Raw genomic sequence first — 18,392 nt, 5'->3', positions numbered from 1 at the left:
TAGGCCTGTGAGAATTCCCATACAATAAAAAAAATGCTAAATCATGCAACTCTACTTGACTGTATAACAAGTTTTGAGTCAGTGTGAATGACCCCCATCTCTGACCCTCCTTTTGTTTCATTTGAAGTCTACCTCGACCAAATATATAGCTTTCTCTAAAAACAGAAGAGTAAGAGCATGAAGATATATAATATATATAATTAGCGGTGGAGAGAGGAGAACTTTAAGATATTAAGGGACATCTTGGCAATATATATTTTTTTCAGATTTCAAGTGTTTTGGGATTTAATCACCAGCATACATAGGAGAAAATTTGAAGAATTTCATCCGTATCATCAAAACTAAAAATGTGTTTTTTCGTCTTTATGTTTTCTCATACCCTTTTTTCCCTTTATCAACATAATTATCTTTACTTTAAATCATGAAAAATGAATTTCCTTGTCTTGAATGTTAAAGGTTTGCATATACAGATATACTTTGATCTTTCCTAATTAGCCTTGCACACAACGATCCGTTTGCTATCCAATGTTGAAAAAAATGTAATAGCATTTGATATGAACATTCCTAACTTTAAGATCCAAGTTCCAAACATAGTGGTATGAATAATAAAATAGTACAACCAGTCTGTTACAAGCCTCCCATTAGGAATAAAACTGTAGATTTAAATCAAAATTGTAGTAACGTCATATCAATCTTGCCATTACCTACACATGTATTTGCAGCAAAGCAAAATTGTGATTTTTGTATTCTTCCAAATCATAACTCCCATGCAATTGCAAATAAGTTGATTTTGACTTATTTGAACCCTCATATTAATGACAAAATATGATTTGTATTCTGGTGGAAGCTGGGTTGTAAATTGTGCGGCAGGCTTTGGTCCAATTAATAATTCATAAGACATCCATCAAGTCAAGCAAAGAAAACAAAAGCCTTTTCAGGTACTAAATATTTCTAGTTTGCAAATCTCGATGTCTCCATTTATTCAGACTAGAGCAGTGAAATCTTAATTGGCAAGTACTCATTCATTCAACACACATGCACAAATATTTAGAAATAAATTGATTGATATAACATGATCCAGCATGTGACCTACATTTGAATGTAAAATTGAATTAAAATTTGGCATACAGAATACATGTATCCACACGTGTCATACAAAAGTAAAATAGTACAATTTACATTTATGAAATAAAAGAAACTATAGGCTCATGAATACAACTTCAATACATATAGATACACCTATGAGAGCTCAGGCTAAAACAATACACCCTTAAACTGGGTGTTAATCTGACACCACTTGAGACGATCACACATCGTGGTGTTAAATTACACACTAGAGATTTGATACATGTATAACACCAAGAGTGTAAGTACATGTAAGAACCAAAGGTGTTGTAATAACACCCATGAGTTGGAACTAACACCATCATATTAACACTGAATATTACTGTTGTTATCCTCTGTGTACACCAATCAACAGCAGAGTTTTGGCAGTGTAGCTTGGTCATGTCATACATATCCGGTACAAATTTATATTACTAGTAATTGTTATAACTAGTTCTATAAAAAGAACTCCAAGTACATAGAAATATAATACAGTTTTCTGCATCTAAGAAACTATAAATAGCTTGTTCATGACATTTGGTGCAAATTTCAATTAGCAATTGTTGTTTAGATAATAGCATGGGAAAACAACAATGACAGACATGCTTTTAAGGGATGAAGCTTTGTAAATGTCAATATAATCATTGTTCATAACATACTCAAATACTTGTATTCTGTAATCATGGAGCTATAAAACACTCATGCTATAATCAGTAAATGTTACTATAATGCAGTTTGTAGACACAGTCTACATAAAGATAGAGGTCATCTTGTAGAAAAAAAACGTCAAAGAACTACCATTATGTAAATATAAATAGGAGATGTGTTATAAGTGCATGGCCGTACGTAGCAGGGGCAGTTGCTCCCCACAAATGTTGAATCCTAGATTTTTTTAATGAACATTTTCACAAAATTCACAAAAAGTGTGCACAAAATCCTTCAATTTCACTCTGAATAACACAAAATGCCCCCAAGATAAGTTCAGTTGGTTTGCTCCCTTGCTTTCGAGTTTTTATGTGTCTTGCCCCCCAGGAAAAAAATGTCTGCATATGGCCATGTATGAGTTAGTTATGTAATCATTCATTTAAAGCGTAGATGTTACAACATGATAATATACATAATTATACACATGTTTGCCAACAGTCATTCAATCATAAAATGGGTCTACCCCACTGCATACATATAATGAAAACATGAGCACATGACTTGCATACACACTCATTGACTCTAATCCTTGAACACAGTGGCGTACCTGGGATTTTTCACAGGGGGGGCAAAACCGTCCGCCAAAAAATTTGACAAGCAAAAAAAAAAAAAAAAAAAAAAAAAAAAAAAAAAAAAAAGGTCTTCAATCACAAATGAAGGATTTTGTACCAGAAAAAAATTTGACAAGCAAAAAAAAAAAAAAAAAAAAAAAAAAAAAAAAAAAGGTCTTCAATCACAAATGAAGGATTTTGTACCAGAAAAAAATTTGACAAGCAAAAAAAAAAAAAAAAAAAAAAAAAAAAAAAAAGGTCTTCAATCACAAATGAAGGATTTTGTACCAGAAAAAAATTTGACAAGCAAAAAAAAAAAAAAAAAAAAAAAAATAAGGTCTTCAAGCTCGTCAGGGGGCAATAAAGGTCTTCAAGCTCGTCAGGGGGGGGGGGCAGGTATATGACTTTTGTATGGGATGTGGCTCGTCAGGGGGGGCAGAGTGCCCCCCCTGCCCCCCCCCCCCCCGTAGGTACGCTAGTGCTTGAACATGTTTCACCATAAATTAACTTTGACTGACAATGTGGTAAAACAACCCTAATAACAACCGATCTAATGGATCACAGATTATTCTAAACATTATCCCAACAGAGCTTTACCGGTAATCAAATTTTCATTTGACAAGACAGCTTCACTTGAATGGTAAAAACTATAACATCCCCAGAGAGAAATATTTACATTTTGCTTGAAAAGCTTTTCACCACCAATAGTTAAAGTCCATCCCCTATTAACAATGTGATTTGACAAAAAGAGAAACATACCACTGAAAGTTTCATCAAAATTCAGATGAAAAAAAAACAAAGTTTGTGGCATGATTCCAGGCCTGTATACAAATGAGGGAGCTGATGCTTTCATAAACTCCCTACATGTATATATTTTGTGTTTCATGAAATTTTCATCTCATTTTACTTTTAAAAAATGATGATAAAGAGGATTTCCATCAAATCACAATAAAGATAATTTCAATTTTTTTAAAGGAATCAAACCAAATGATACATTAATGGAAGAAAAGTTAGGGAAAATGTATTACAAGATATCATCAGCCTCTTACTTGCATACTATCAGTGTGTGCATACAACTGTACAGTAAGAATAAGCAAAACTTTAAATTATAATAACTTTTTCACTTTACACGTGATTTCGATTAAAATTTTAGAAGTATGCTTGTCTAATTTGTCTCTTTTTGTTCCAATCAACTTGTTAGTAGGGTGGACTTGACCTTTGAATAATACTCATCATATTCTCATTTCATATTTAGAAAAATTTGAAAAAAAAAAGAATATTATTTAAAAATGTAACAAAAGATAAGAGCAGTCATAGGAAGCAATGGATAAGTGATTTAAAAGCACCAAAATGAAGTTTAAGGCAATTTTGCAAATGATAGCAGTGAGTGAATATAAATCACGAACAAGCAATATAGAATCATCTCTTTTGTAAAAAAAAAAAATATGTAAAAGTACTTACGCTTTATACTGATACGTACATCTAAATTTAACAAACAGATGAAAGATGAACAATGTAATCCTGAATTAAGGGCATATTTTTGTTAATATACAGAACTCAAAAGTAAAGATAGTGAACCCTACCACAGAATGCACTCCTGCATGCTGAATGTAGACAACAACACTACAGTGTTCAGCTTGATTAAGTGTAGTATTTCATCACCTGATTTCACAATTAACTATCTAAAACTTGGCAGAACTTGAACACTTTAAATACTTTCATTTTCCGGTGGGGTTCATTAACTTTTGAGCGCAACTGTATGCTTGGGTGACATCTTTCATTTAAAAAAGACTAAATATTTGAAGATTCAAATTGAAGTTCATCAAAGCAGAAACGAACCAATAGCGCCATCTTGAGTCCTCAACTACAAATACCTGGCCAGTTTCCTGACCCATAATGCTAGTGTAGTCTAGTAATATAGACCCACTTGAAAGATAACGTGTTTATTAACTACTCAATACATTTATACCACAATAATTATGTTACCAAGTAGCAAAACAATTACTTTTCCTCTCAAATCATTTTAGTTTCTCAATAAAAATATAATTATAGGTCAATTTATTCTCTGTAGTATTAGGAGAGATCTGAAAACGTATATTTTAAGACTATGTATTTATAACACTCAGTCTATGAAAGACCACACACAGTTCACTCCCCCTTTAAGTTCAGGATGGTCAGCGTATGGAAGAAATGTAATAATAATGCTGAAGATGAAAGATATAGCAATCTTAATATGTATAACCTACTTGGATTTAGCAAAGTAATTACATTATATTGAATGGCTCGATCAGAAAGGGTATACCAGAAATATTCCACAAGTTTGGGGGGATATTACGCAAATCATAGATGAGCACAATATTTATCAAAATAAGTGGCATATTTCCGATATCCCAAGAAGAAAAGCCATCCAATATTATCATCTTTAATGATCATTAGTCATAAAACCATACAATATGACATGATATTGCACAGCAAATTGTACATAAGCTGATGGGAAATTATCAGATTTCGGCACATAGTACAAATAAGCTCAGATATTGCACAGGCAAACTAATACAAATACAGGCTTTTATGCAACACACACATAGATTCTTGACAGCTGATTGGATGAATAAGGGTCATGTGACATTCAGAAATGTAGCATGCCACCACATGAGAGCCGTGCAATAGTGGACTATTGCATGCTCGAGCAAGAGAGCCTGCACAGTGCAATAGATCCCAAAATCAATAAAAACGCATAACATGGCCTGTGCTGTGCCTCAACAATCACTTCATGCGTGAACCAGCATTACTGCGCTACATACAACATGCATACCAGTAGATAAAATAAAAGGCTAAAGTTAGACCAGAGTACATCCACACTCCTAGCCCTATTACTTCATAGGTCTAACTTATAATCTATTTTGGTTATTTGGTCAAGACTATGTCTACAAATAGTGTGCTGTATTTGAAAGAAATATTCAATGTTTTGTCATTTGTGCGACTGTTTGAATATTTCATTTGGTGCAAGTTGAAGCAGTCTATTCAACTCCACATCGGGCTTTTTAATTGAATTGAATAAACTCTTTCGACTTGCACGCTCATGCATTATTCGGAACGATCAAACAAATGACAAATCGTTGAATATTTGTACAATAATGCACCACTACTTGATGGTCCTTGTTCATGTAGAAAATGAAAGACAAATATATAAAACACTGATTTTTTTAATGAAAAAACACGGCACTGGCAAATGAAAATGTGTGCAAGTCAGAAAGAGGCATGGATGGAATGGTGCATGATACGCATATATATGAAGATAATCATATATGAAGGCAGACATTAAATTTCACTTAAAAATGAGCAGAGATTTTGATGAATAGATATGAAGACAAACATAGGAGCAATTAGAATATAAAATTAACAGTAGAAAAGGCAACTTGATAAACAGAGCTTTTACTTCTCAGGCAAAACAAAACAGAAGAAAACAAACTGCATCGGGACAAGCATGAGACAAGTAAAGCACCATAAGCGATAATTCAGAATTATTCAGCAACCTAAAAGCATAGAATAACATAGCATATTTATGCATTGTGAAAGAGATGTATTTGATATGATTCCTCGATGGATATGAGGAAAGAGTAGATGGAAGAGCTCCCTAAAGGCAAGCATGTGACATTTTTTGGAGTTAAGGAAAATGAAAGAAAGGGGGAGAGAAAAGAAGTAAAGAGAGAGAGAGAGAGGGAGAGAGAGAGAGAGTGAGGGGGAGATTGGAAAGAGAAGGGACATGAAAAGAGATGATAACAGGTGAAATGATACATATACTACTAGGAGTACTAAATACTTCCAGTTTCCATTGAACACTAGTGCCCTCTATAGTTTAAGAATATAAAGCTGTTGTAGAGCAAGACGACAAATCATTATTTCTTCGGAGTGAGACAAGATGGTGTACATGCCAGGGATGTCGTGACTAGGGCAGTACTCTATGAAATTGTTCTCATTTAACATTTGTTTAGTGACTCGACTTAAACCCTGAAATGACTTGACTTGACCCAAAAATACTGTAAAAGGAGGATTAGAGCAGTACCAAAAATATATGCAAAAGACAATTTGAAATGTATAGTCTAACATACACAACTTGGAAATCCTCCCTTCACTTCCAACAAATGGAAACTGAAAATAAAGTCATTAAAATATCAATATTTTTACGGTGTCAATTTAGTGCCCACACATATACAGTCAAGTAATGTCAATTAACCCTCATTTGTCAAAGGGTGTGCTGCATTTTAAGCAGGACTCTTGCAATAAGGGTTATACATTGTACATATATGCATCTTTTAATTGCAACTTTCCTGCAGTTTCCATTGTTTTGTCTACGTATGGAGATTGTGATGATTTGCCAGGAAAAGCTGCTTGCAGGATTAATGCAGGAAAATAGACAACTATTGAAAAAGGTGCCTTAATGGAAGGCAATTGATCAGTACCAACTGCACAGCAACGTTGTTAGCGCTAACAGAGGCCCTGTTACAACCGGTAATGTGGAAGCAATGCCTAATGTAACAACAATGCATTCCTTACACATTGAAATAAATGTTTTGACTTCACAATCCGAAAGATGTGACTGAGCTTACTGTAAGCACTCTGTTAGGCTAACAACGTTTCTGTGTGGCCGGCACAGGTATGATGCAGCTACCTTGCTATGATTGATCAATTGCCTTCCATTAATAAACATGCATATATTCATCATCTTTGCCCCCAAGGGAAATCAATAATCCTATACCCCATAGAGTCAACACCTCGCCACACGCGATTGACCTTCAGAAACTACTTTCACAGGTAAATAGCCACTCTGTCTGATCCTCATTTTAAGCCCATTCGGTCTAATCGCACTTGGTCTCAGGCCAATTTGGTCTCGAGGTATAATTCAAGTGTGTCCAAAAGTGCATTTGATCTCATTCGCCTAAGCCTGTTTGGTTTCATCCTCCAATGTCTAATCACAGTTTATCCAAAGTGTATTTGAGCCAATAATAAACATAGTAATAATAGCTGGATTTATAAAGCGCTTTATGCCAGAGGATACAAAGCGCTGCTATTATTACCCTGACTTAAGCTCGAGCTACCATCACCGGCGCTCAGTGCATGTAAGGAATTACTCCTGCCGGGTACCCATTCATCTCACCTGGGTCGAGTGCAGCACAGTGTGGATAAATTTCTTGCTGAAGGAAAACATGCCATGGCTACGATTCGAACCCAAGAACCTTTGTTTAAAAGGGGAGAGTCAGAACCACTCGGCCACGACGCACCCATGCCACCAAGGCTATACCAAAATCATCTATAGCCAATTAAGTTGTTATCCTATGAGGTCTCATTCAAATTTGTCTACTTGGTTTCATCCCCTATGGTCTAATTCCTGTTATTCCAAAGCTTATTGGACTGAATACACAAAGGTGGTTTCATTTAAACCCACGGTTTTCAGAGACCGTGGTGTTTAAAAAACCACGGTTTCTAAAATTTGCATTTCACAAACGATGGTTTTTAGAACCTATGGTTTCAACAGCAGTTTCAACAGTAGACTCAAATGAAACCATGGTTTTTGCAAAAACCAAATTTGTGAATTCGGGCCATTATTACATGGTCTATTCCAAGTTTATCTAAAGTGCCACCTACATGTACATGCAGGCTACATGTATATCAATTTTGTTGTCTAAGCCATTTAGACATACTATTCCTGATCACCTGTCCTAGAGTTTATTTGGTATTATCCCCTGTGGTCTAATTCTATTTTGTCTAAAGCCTATTTTAACTCATCTCATTGTTTTAATCCCATTTCCTATACAACCGGGGGATGTTTCACAAAGATTTAAGTATGACTTAGAGTTGCGCTTAAATGTCTATTGGCATGCAGTATAAAAGGCATGACCACATTAGTCAGATCATGCGAAGAGGATGCGCACTGCTGCGTATTGATCAATAAGATTCTTATACGCGTCAGCATTTACGTGCGACTTAAGTCATACTTAAATCTTTGTGAAACACCCCAGATCTGTCAAGAACTGCATAGTATTACCACTTAGCCCACTTGGTTGAACACCACTTTATCAGACATGGGAGCATTACATGAAAAGACTTGTCAGACATTTTATCCAACAAGTACTGTTTTATCCGACAGTTATTATGGAAACAGTGCCTCTCAGCCAATCAAGTAAACTTGTCAGACCTAACAACTTGGATGAAAATTTTGATGAAACGCTCATAAGATTATGGACTAAGTGGTTGATTATACAACCTAAGGAAAACATATGAATGGAGTGTAAATTAGGCCATTTGACCATTACAGAAATCTACTAGCACCCTAGTAGACTATTGTATATTAGACCAAAGTGAATCAAATAGACTTGGCAATCATCATTTAAAGACAATCTGGGAATTAGACAAAGTGGTTATAGATATTTTCACTCATCCTCCATGTGGTAAAATGTAGCAATTTCATCAAGCTGGATGGCATAGTCCCGAAGCCAGCATGGTCCTTCAACGATCCTGTTCCCTCGGAGGGTGTCCTTCCAGCGTCCCTTGGGTAAGAAGATGTCCCGCGACCGTGCGTGGGGTTCCAGGATTGGGGCCACCAGGACTGCATCACCTATGAGGAACTCTGAATCGCAGGTCAGGGCATCTTCATGCTTAGGGTCCAGCCACCAGAGCGGCCTGATGATCGGGTAACCTGGGATTCAAAGAACAGTATTCATTTCCTAAACTCTCAAGAATGGCTTCATTTCATTAAAGCACTGTTTCAATGTGTGTTCATTTATTAACAAAATATCAATTAGGGTAACTCCATTTCATTCCTGAACTTTAATCTACCAATTTGTTAAATTTCATATATTTCCTCTCTTTATTATACTCATGTTATCATCATTAAAAAAAAACTTTTGCCAACATTGTGTAAATGAATGTGTAAGAGTGCAACAAAACAATGAATAAATCAAGAAATAGTTGAAAAACATTGGCAGATTAAACACATAGATTACTTCGAGTTTAATACTCTGAATCACCTCTATTATAAGGTGGTATGCACTTTAAAAATTGCCATTAATAAATCATAACCAATGTATCTGAATGCTCCCATGACCATCCAGTGGAAATCAAAATCCTAAATAAAACGGAAATAAGAAAGCAAGCATGATTGAATGAGGGGGGGGGGGCAGAGAGAGGAAGGAGAAATGTATGATTGGTATCAAGCATTTTATCTATCAATGAGCTTCATTTACCTATCAAATTCTAACATTGCATTAGAATTTTAATTGTTAAATTTGATCCGTAAATGAAGGGAAAAAATAGATATTGAAATTGAGAGACAGGGGAGAAGGTTGAGAAGAAATTATGCAAGTACACATTACATTGTCACTAAAAAGCCTTACTTTATAAACATGTTCATGTATGTTTCTTTTGAGGGGAGGGGGAATGGATTTAAGAGAACTTACTTGTACCTGTATTGGTTTCAAGCCAAACATGAATGCATACCTTCAGCTACTGCCTCCTGAGCATATCTAATGATGAGGGGAGTCACTTCCTCTTCATGGATGCGAATCATTTCCCTGGAAACATCCACGATGGAGACCCCATCGTCAGCATCTGCATCACTGTACTGCCAGGGTGCAATGGAGAACTGCATGGCTGGAAGATAGGCAGTCAACTCCATCCATCGTATGAACAGCTCCCTCTCAGGCAGGTCCTTCAGGTTGGTGCCGTCAAAGACACCATCTCCCCCATACGCGTTTCCTCCGATCATGTCAGGTAGGATGAAAGGATATCCTAGGATACCTTGGGTAAGGGCAGAGGGGATCATGGTCTTAAGACCGTTGTCATTGCTCCAGGAGGACTCCTTGTCGAACATGCGCACAAAGATGGGCAGGTTCTGGGTCTGGTGCCCGCATCTCACCTCGATCATACCACCCAGCTCTGACACAAGTTGAGCATACTGGGTGCAGTACTCGTTGGGATTCCAGAACTCCTGGGAAGTCACGTTGAAGTAGACTGGGAAGAAATCTGCTTCACCGGCATCAAACTTGAAGGAGTCCAGACCGAAGGCCATACGCATAGATTGAAGGTTGTTCAGGTACCACTGCCTTGACCTGTTGTCTGTGACATCCAAGATGGCTCCTTCTCCCTGCCACCATTTCACGACAGCAGGCACGGAGTTGGTTACATCTCTCACCCAGAACCCATTGTTAATACCTACTCTGAAATTTGGAGACTCTAGGTTTGTAAAAGGGTGAATCCAAGATGTTACCCTGAATCCTTTCTCTTTCAGCTTTCCAATCATCCCTGCAGCATCAGGGAACTTTGTCTGGTTGAAATCATATGCACCATAAGAAGTTGTGTATTTATCATCTATTTCAATCTGGCTGTTGGACAGGTTGTGTTGGACTATTTCTTCTGCAAAGTCTAGGACCTGTGTTTCATTGACAAAGGTCTTGTAGCGTGCCCATGTTGACCATATAGGGGACTTGATCATGCGCTCATCAGGAATGCCAAGAGGTTTGAGGAACCACCTGTTGTAGACCTGTTGGTGAACTGTCTTGATGTCTTCACTGTAACACACTGTATACTTGAGGTGAGGGTACTTGAGTTGCTGGTTTTGGTAAGGAGAGTTGAGGTACTCGGACTTCAAACACAACTTCTGGGAGAAGTCCTGATTGAAACCGACGTGGAGCGGAACATCCTTGTCTACGAATACTGCAACTCCCGTGGAAGACAACCAATAGTTCTCAAGAATGGAGCCCCAAACATCATGCCTATCTGGCCTGACTAGAATGTCTCTCATGATGTATGGTTGCATGGGAATGGAAGTATCGTCCAAGGGCCAGAGCTGGCGATACAGGCTTGCGCCACCAAACCAGTGGGCATCTGTCAGTGAGATGCAATCCATGGGTGCAAAGTCAAGCATAAAAGATGTCCATTCAACAGTTATGCAGTGCAGATTGTCCTCTGGCGGCTGTACTGTGACCTCCATCCTTGCATACTCCTTGTCGACCTTGCTCGCAGTCTCCATGTCCACCCAGTTGATGCAGATGGAGTCCGACGTCTGGAACTGCCGGGTGCAGTCTAGAGGGTAGATGGGATGGGGCAAGGGGGTGCCCAGCCACGCCTTGAAGACTACATCATGGGTTCCGTTGAGGACGTACAGTTCATGAGTCTCTGGATAGAACTTGATCGGTCCCACATGTTGCACAGCCATGCGACCATGCTGGGTGACATAGTACCATGCTAAGATGGCAAAGATCAGTGCCACAACCGAAAGCGCCATCAGGCCTTGTCTCTGTTTCTTGCTTATATGGCACATTGGGCAGTGAATTGGCTCACACAAATTTCAAAGAATACTGGAGATAAAATTTCATCACCTGTGAAGAGAAAAACAAAAAGAAAATGTAAGAAAAAAATGACAATCTCCAATTTTCTTCAATATTGTACTCAATAAGATAATGAACAGAAAATTAACATTAAAAAACTTACTGAAATATTAAAGTGGAAGCAATACAGTCAAGTCATTCAAATGGGTCTTTCCATAAAGTTGGGGCACAAATTGTGACATGTCAGCATAACTCAGTACTAATCATACTATACATTTTATTGTTTGTAGGCTTTACATATTTGTATTAAGACCATACATATTTGTATTAAGACCATACATTTTCCTGAAGTTATAAAGCAAAACAGTGTGTAATGCTGTTTAGTGAACACGGTGTCTGTGTAGCATCGGGATATTTACATTTGGTCCTAAAAGTTCAATTAATGCAATTAGACTGACTAAAACTTGAAACAATACAAACATTTACTTATTAAAGTCAGTCAGCTACATTGTTAGTACGTCAGCTTTCCTATGCAAAATTTCAAAAGAAAATTTCAAAATTGTCACAGTGTCCATGTAGCATTGGCAAATGTCACATTTGGTGCACACCGAGTAGCATAGTGACAATTTTGAAATTATGAAACTATACGCAAAGGAAATCTGAGGTATCTACAAATGTACATGTATGTAGCTACCAGACTTAACAAGTACATGTAAATGTGCATATTGTATCAAGTGTTTGTCAACCTAATGGCCATAATTTGACTTTTAGGACCACATGTAAATATCCTGATGCTACACGGACACCGTGTGCCTGTAACAGCAGCATTCTCTGTTTCGTTCAATAATTTCATGGAAAATTTTTAATGAGTCTATAAAATGGCCTCAAATAAATACAAATGTAAAGCCTACAAACAATTACAATCACTCCTGAGTTATGCTGAAATGACAGAATACATGCCCCAACTTCATGGAAAGACCCATATACATACATACTGCATACTTACTGAATAACTTAGCCATGATTTCCATAGAAAAAATAACACAATCAATACCACATGAGTGTAATATTCAACAGCAAAATGAGGGACCTCCAGCTTTAAAAAAACTTGCAGCTTGACCAAGCAAAAAATCAACCATTGACATGAAAAACTCGAGAAAGAATGAGCTCTGCACTTGGCAAGTGTGCAATCTATCAGATGTTCTGAAGGTCTGAGAATGGATGTGTACAATGTAGTTCAGTGAAAGAATGAAGTATATATATAGTCTGTTTGTATATCAAGGTCCAGGGATTCGAATAATTCCAAGGGATGAAAAGTCAATAGTATCACCCTGGATAATGTAGCTGCACCTTTGATAATGGGAGAAAGAATACAGTACAAATATGAAGATCATATTGAACAAACCAGCAAGGACCTACATCAAATATTTATTAATCAAATGCAAAGCGAAAAAGTAATGAGATAGACATTTTACAATAAAATTTTCCCTCTCATCACTTTACTTTTTTCCTTTTACTGGCTGCAATTATGCAACACTCTAAAAAGAGATGATCAAATTTGATCAGGATATGATAAAATATGGACTTTGCTTCTTTTCAAATTTTAAAAAGATGCAAATTTCCTGATTTATCTATTATATACTCTGTATTCTCTGCTCAGAATTGAATAGTATACGAAATAATAGTGAATCTATTCAAAGTATGCAGGCCTGTATCTGCTTAAGTGATTTTAATACATTAATGAGGGTAGACAGCTGCAATATAATTGTTATTCAATTCAGTCAACAGTAATGAAAGAGAGGCGTCAAATACATGTAAATATACCCCTTTATGAATTCACCCTCAGAAAGTCTGGATTGGATGCGGCTCTGCAATAGAACTTGCATTCATATATTATTAACTATTTATTATTTTAAGAATCTGTGCAGAAATACACTGTACACTATATAATAAGCAGCTGGTGAATTTCTACACGAATTGCCTAGCAATGCATACTTTTTGACCCTCCATTCAGAAGTCAATTTTCTCAATCAAATTAATAATGAACAATGGAAAGTCATTTCATTAAAATGAGCATTGTAATTTTTTACCACATAATAGGCAATTAATGTAAAAGGTACTTGTAATCACTATGGGAGGCCATGCATTTCAAATTAGAGCCAAGCCAATCACCAATGTACCGTCTTGCCATAACTTCTCTTGCCTCGATTATTATAATCATAAAGTTGATTATGTCTGCTCTGCTCACTTGCAAAGCTTGGATGTTGATCAAAATATTCCAAGTATGACAGAAAGATAATAAATCATGGAAAGGTGAATGTGTACAGTGTACGTGTTCCAAAGCCTTCAAAGCATCGTTATACATGTAATTGAAAATGCTTGTGAATGAATATAAGTACATTTATTCTTTTCATAAAATATACATGAATTCATTATTACTGAATTGCATCCGTCAATCAATTCAATAACAAAACATTAAGTATTGCACAGTAAAAAATGTTCGTATTTGTTAAAGGGAATTTCATAGCCAGAGCAATGAATGAAAATATCAAGGGATAGAAAAGGAAAGAGGGGGGGGGGGGGGTTTGGCTATAATATTCATTTTGCATATGGACCACCCTCATCAAACCCTAAAATGGGAATCTAAAAAAGCTACAAGGTCACTTAATTTACAAAGAAGCTGTAACTTTTGTAATTTATGCAAAACACATTTTTGGGATCCAAAGCATAACAATGAGATTCAATTTAATATTACACTTGTCTTTGAAGTTCCATGTGGCAAATTCTTCTGCTGGAGTGTTACAATTGTTTTAAAGCCCAGTACCAGTTTCAAATTTATCTAAATATTGGTGAAATTTCCATATAAATTATTAAGGTCATTATGAATGGTTTGGATCAGGAATAGGATAGCAAACAGTTTCACAAATTTCATAGCACTATGCCCAAGTCATAATTGGTGTACCAGAGTCAGTAAAATGAAAATTAAACCCTTAAGAAACTTCAATATTTGAGTGAGTTCTATGTCCGTCGTTTATTCATGATTTACAATCTTTAAAGGAGAATGAAACTCTTGGAGCAAGTTAGCCTTTGTGAAAGCAGAAAAAGCAAAGAATAAGATCAACAAAAGTTTGAGTAAAATAGGACTAGCAATGGAAGAATTATGAGCATTTGAATGTCGAGATCACTAATGCTATGGAGATCCTCCCATTGGCAATTCGACCAAGATCTATGATGTCACAGATGAACAACTCTCCCCTTTTGGACACTGAAAATATACCCCAAAACATATCTTTTTGCTCATTCTAATCATATGACAAACGATTCATCAATGATATAATGTTGTGAAACCTCTGTACTTGTCCTCTCATAAAGAGAACACCTCACCTTGTGATAGACTCTATAAAAGTGAGAATATAAGTGAAATAAGTACTAAAGTAATGAGGGAGTTGTACGTGTGTGACATCACAGATCTTGGTCGCATTGCCAATGGGAGGATCAACATGTACATGGCATTAGTGATCTCAATATTCAAATGCTCATAACTTTCTTATTATTCATTCAATCTTCCTCAAACTTTCAACAATATGTTTCTTTGATTTTTCTCTTTGATATGGATTCAGCTGGTTTCAAGGGTTTCATTCTCCTTTAACATACGGTAGGCCTACTTTGCTTGAGTGTGTTTCTGTTTTTTTTTTTTGCAGTCTAAAAAAGCATGAAATTTCAAAGGTTGCATTAACTCCTGAAATGCACTTCACATTTGAGAGCAGAACACAGTACACATTTGATATTTGATAAATCATTAAAGGTCAAGTCCACCCTAGAAAAATGTTGATTTGAATACACTTGTAGATAGAGGGATTTATCAAACGATCATAACGCTGAAATTTCATCAAAATCAGATGAAAAAAAAGAAAGTGATGACATAAAGTTTCGCTTATTTTTCACAAAACAGTCAATATGCACAATTCAGTGACGTGCAAATTAGACAGTTGATGATGTCATTGACTCACTATTTCTTTTGTTCTTTATTGTTCGAATTATACAATATACAGGTATATATTTTTTTACAGATTTGACAATAAGGATCAACTTGACTGAACCATAAAATGTTGAAACAATGGTAATTACACATGATCAGACAGGAATAAAACTTTGTTTCACAAGACAACGGGGAGAAAATTAAAATATTTCATATTTCATACAATAAAATACCAAAGAAATAGTGAGTGGATGACGTCATCAGTCTCCTAATTTGCATACCGACCAGGATGTGCATACTGTTTTGTGATATCAAGCAAAACTTAAAAATTTCATAACTTTCTTATTTTACAGCTAATTTTGATGAAATTTTTAGTAATTAATATGCTTGTTGGAATTTTCTCTTTTTATTCATATCAACTTCTTGTTGGGGTGGACTTGTCCTTTAAATACGGACAGTGAACAGTTGCTGAGATATATTTTGTATGCAGGAATTTCAAACACTTACACTGTATGCTTTCTAAATTATATTAAACCAGCTCAGCTTTTTTTAGCAAATAAATTTTTGGCAGCATCGAGCATGGGGTCAAAGGAAAGCAGCTTTTTAAATAATCTTGCCCCTCAGGCCTCTATCAGTAGATTTTTTTTTTGCTCAAATTGTGTAAAACCCAATGAACAAGTACATGTAGGTTTAATGTTTATTTCATTGATATTTGGGCTATTACTGAATCAATTAATACTCAATTAAACATTGACAATAAATTTCGAATGAAAAATGAATACTTTAAATGAGAAATTCAGGAATGAATCTAAATTTTTTAAATTATATTATTATTTGTCATGTTCATACATGAACATTTGTCTTTTTCATTGATTTGTACGGCAGCAATTTTCTTTCCACAATCAAGCTGTGGCTCTTAAGGTAAAAACAGTTTACATCTTAAAGGACAGGTCCACCCCGACAAAAAATTGATTTGAATAAAAAGAGAAAAATGCAACAAGCATAACACTGAAAATTTCATCAAAATCGGATGTAAAATAAAGAAAGTTATGACATTTTAAAGTTTTGCTTAATTTCACAAAACAGTTATATGCACATACTGGTCGGTATGCAAATGAGGAGACTGATGACGTCATCCACTCACTATTTCTTTTTTATTTTATTATATGAGATATGAAATATTATAATTTTCTCTTCATTGTCAAGTGAAACAGTGATTAATTCCTCCCTGAACATGTGGAATTAGCATTGTTTAATACTATAGGGTTCAGTCAAGTCGGTTCCTATGGTCAAATCTGTAAAAAATGAAATATTGTGTAATTCAAACAATAAAAGACAAAAGAAATAGTGAGTGATGGACATCATCGACTGCCTCATTTGCATGTCACTGACTTGTGCATATATCACTGTTTTGTGAAAAATAAGCGAAACTATAAAATGCCATAACTTTCTAATTTTACATCCGATTTTGATGAAATTTTCAGTGTTATGCTAGTTTGATTTTTCTTTACTTATTCAAATCAATATTTTGCTGGGGTGGACTTGACCTTTAAGAGCCACATTTTAGTAAAGTAAAACCAAGTCATGTGTGTGTGTTCTCTCTCTCTCTTTCTCTCAACCATGCACACAGAGTAATTTGATATTAATGTACCTGTCTGAAATGATGCAATCAACTGAATTTTATTATATGTACCTCAATGATGTCTCCGGTGCAATTATTTCAAGTGCTTTCAAGCAATAAAAGGGGGCAATAGTAGAGTGCAAATGGGGGTGGGGGGGACTGGGGAGACCCATCCAATGCAGTGAATGCACTCCTTTTTTTTCATTGTTAAAGGACAAGTCCACCACAACAAAAAGTTTATTTGAATAAAAGGAGAAAAATCCAACAAACATAACACTGAAAATTTCATCAAAATCGGATGTAAAATAACTCGGTGACATGCAAATGAATGTCCCTCACTCACTATTTCTTTTGTTTTTTATTGTTTGAATAATATGATATTTCATTTTTTACAGATTTGACAATAAGGACCAACTTGACTGAACCATATAGTATTGAACAATGCTTATTCCACCTGTTCAGGGGGAATAAATCGTTGTTTCACTTGACAATCAGGAGAAAATTAGAATATTTCATACAATAAAATACAAAAGAAATAGTGAGTGGATGATGTCATCAGTCTCCTCATTTGCGTACCGATCAGGATGTGCATATAACTGTTTTATGAAATTAAGCAAAACTTTAAAATGTCATAACTTTCTTATTTTACATCCGATTTTGATGAAATTTTCAGTGTTATGTTTGTTGGATTTTTCTCTTTTTATTCAAATCAATTTTTTGTTGGGGTGGACTTGTCCTTTAACATACATACATGTATGCACAATAATTGTAGTTAATGATAGGAAGTGTTATATGACACCTAGAGAGATCCTTGTGATTTGATTGGTTGTTTGATATCGTTCATTCAGCCCATTTTACAATGACGTCATCAACCGTGCAATTTTGGATCCATTCATCGTGCAACTTTGGATCCATTTTGTCTATTGCACGCACACACCGAGACTGCTGCTGCCAGCTGCTGCAGCACCAGCAGTGCGCATGTTATAATGACGCAACAATCAACAGACTGAGCTCGCACTGCATGAGCATGTTTTGCATCAAAATTCATAAATTTCATATGAAAAAAAAAAAAAAAAAAAAAATCAATTTTTAGGTGTCATATAAAA

At 35.7% G+C, this 18,392-nt stretch overlaps 1 protein-coding gene across 1 annotated transcript; it reads right to left on the bottom strand.

Moving 5' to 3' along the window:
* Nucleotides 1-6,023: 6,023 nt before the first annotated feature.
* Nucleotides 6,024-11,738, bottom strand: LOC129262352 (myogenesis-regulating glycosidase-like). Its single transcript, XM_054900462.2, has 2 exons — nt 9,858-11,738; nt 6,024-9,057 (listed from the first exon to the last, which is right to left on the bottom strand). Exons 1-2 carry the CDS (start codon nt 11,677-11,679, stop codon nt 8,792-8,794), a joined length of 2,088 nt encoding a protein of 695 aa, XP_054756437.2. The 5' UTR covers nt 11,680-11,738; the 3' UTR covers nt 6,024-8,791.
* Nucleotides 11,739-18,392: the final 6,654 nt, after the last annotated feature.

Source organism: Lytechinus pictus, chromosome 5, assembly GCF_037042905.1.
Source record: "Lytechinus pictus isolate F3 Inbred chromosome 5, Lp3.0, whole genome shotgun sequence".
Lineage (NCBI taxonomy): Eukaryota > Metazoa > Echinodermata > Echinoidea > Temnopleuroida > Toxopneustidae > Lytechinus > Lytechinus pictus.
Note: the sequence above shows the minus strand (reverse complement) of the source record. Positions and strands in the feature narration are given on the sequence as shown.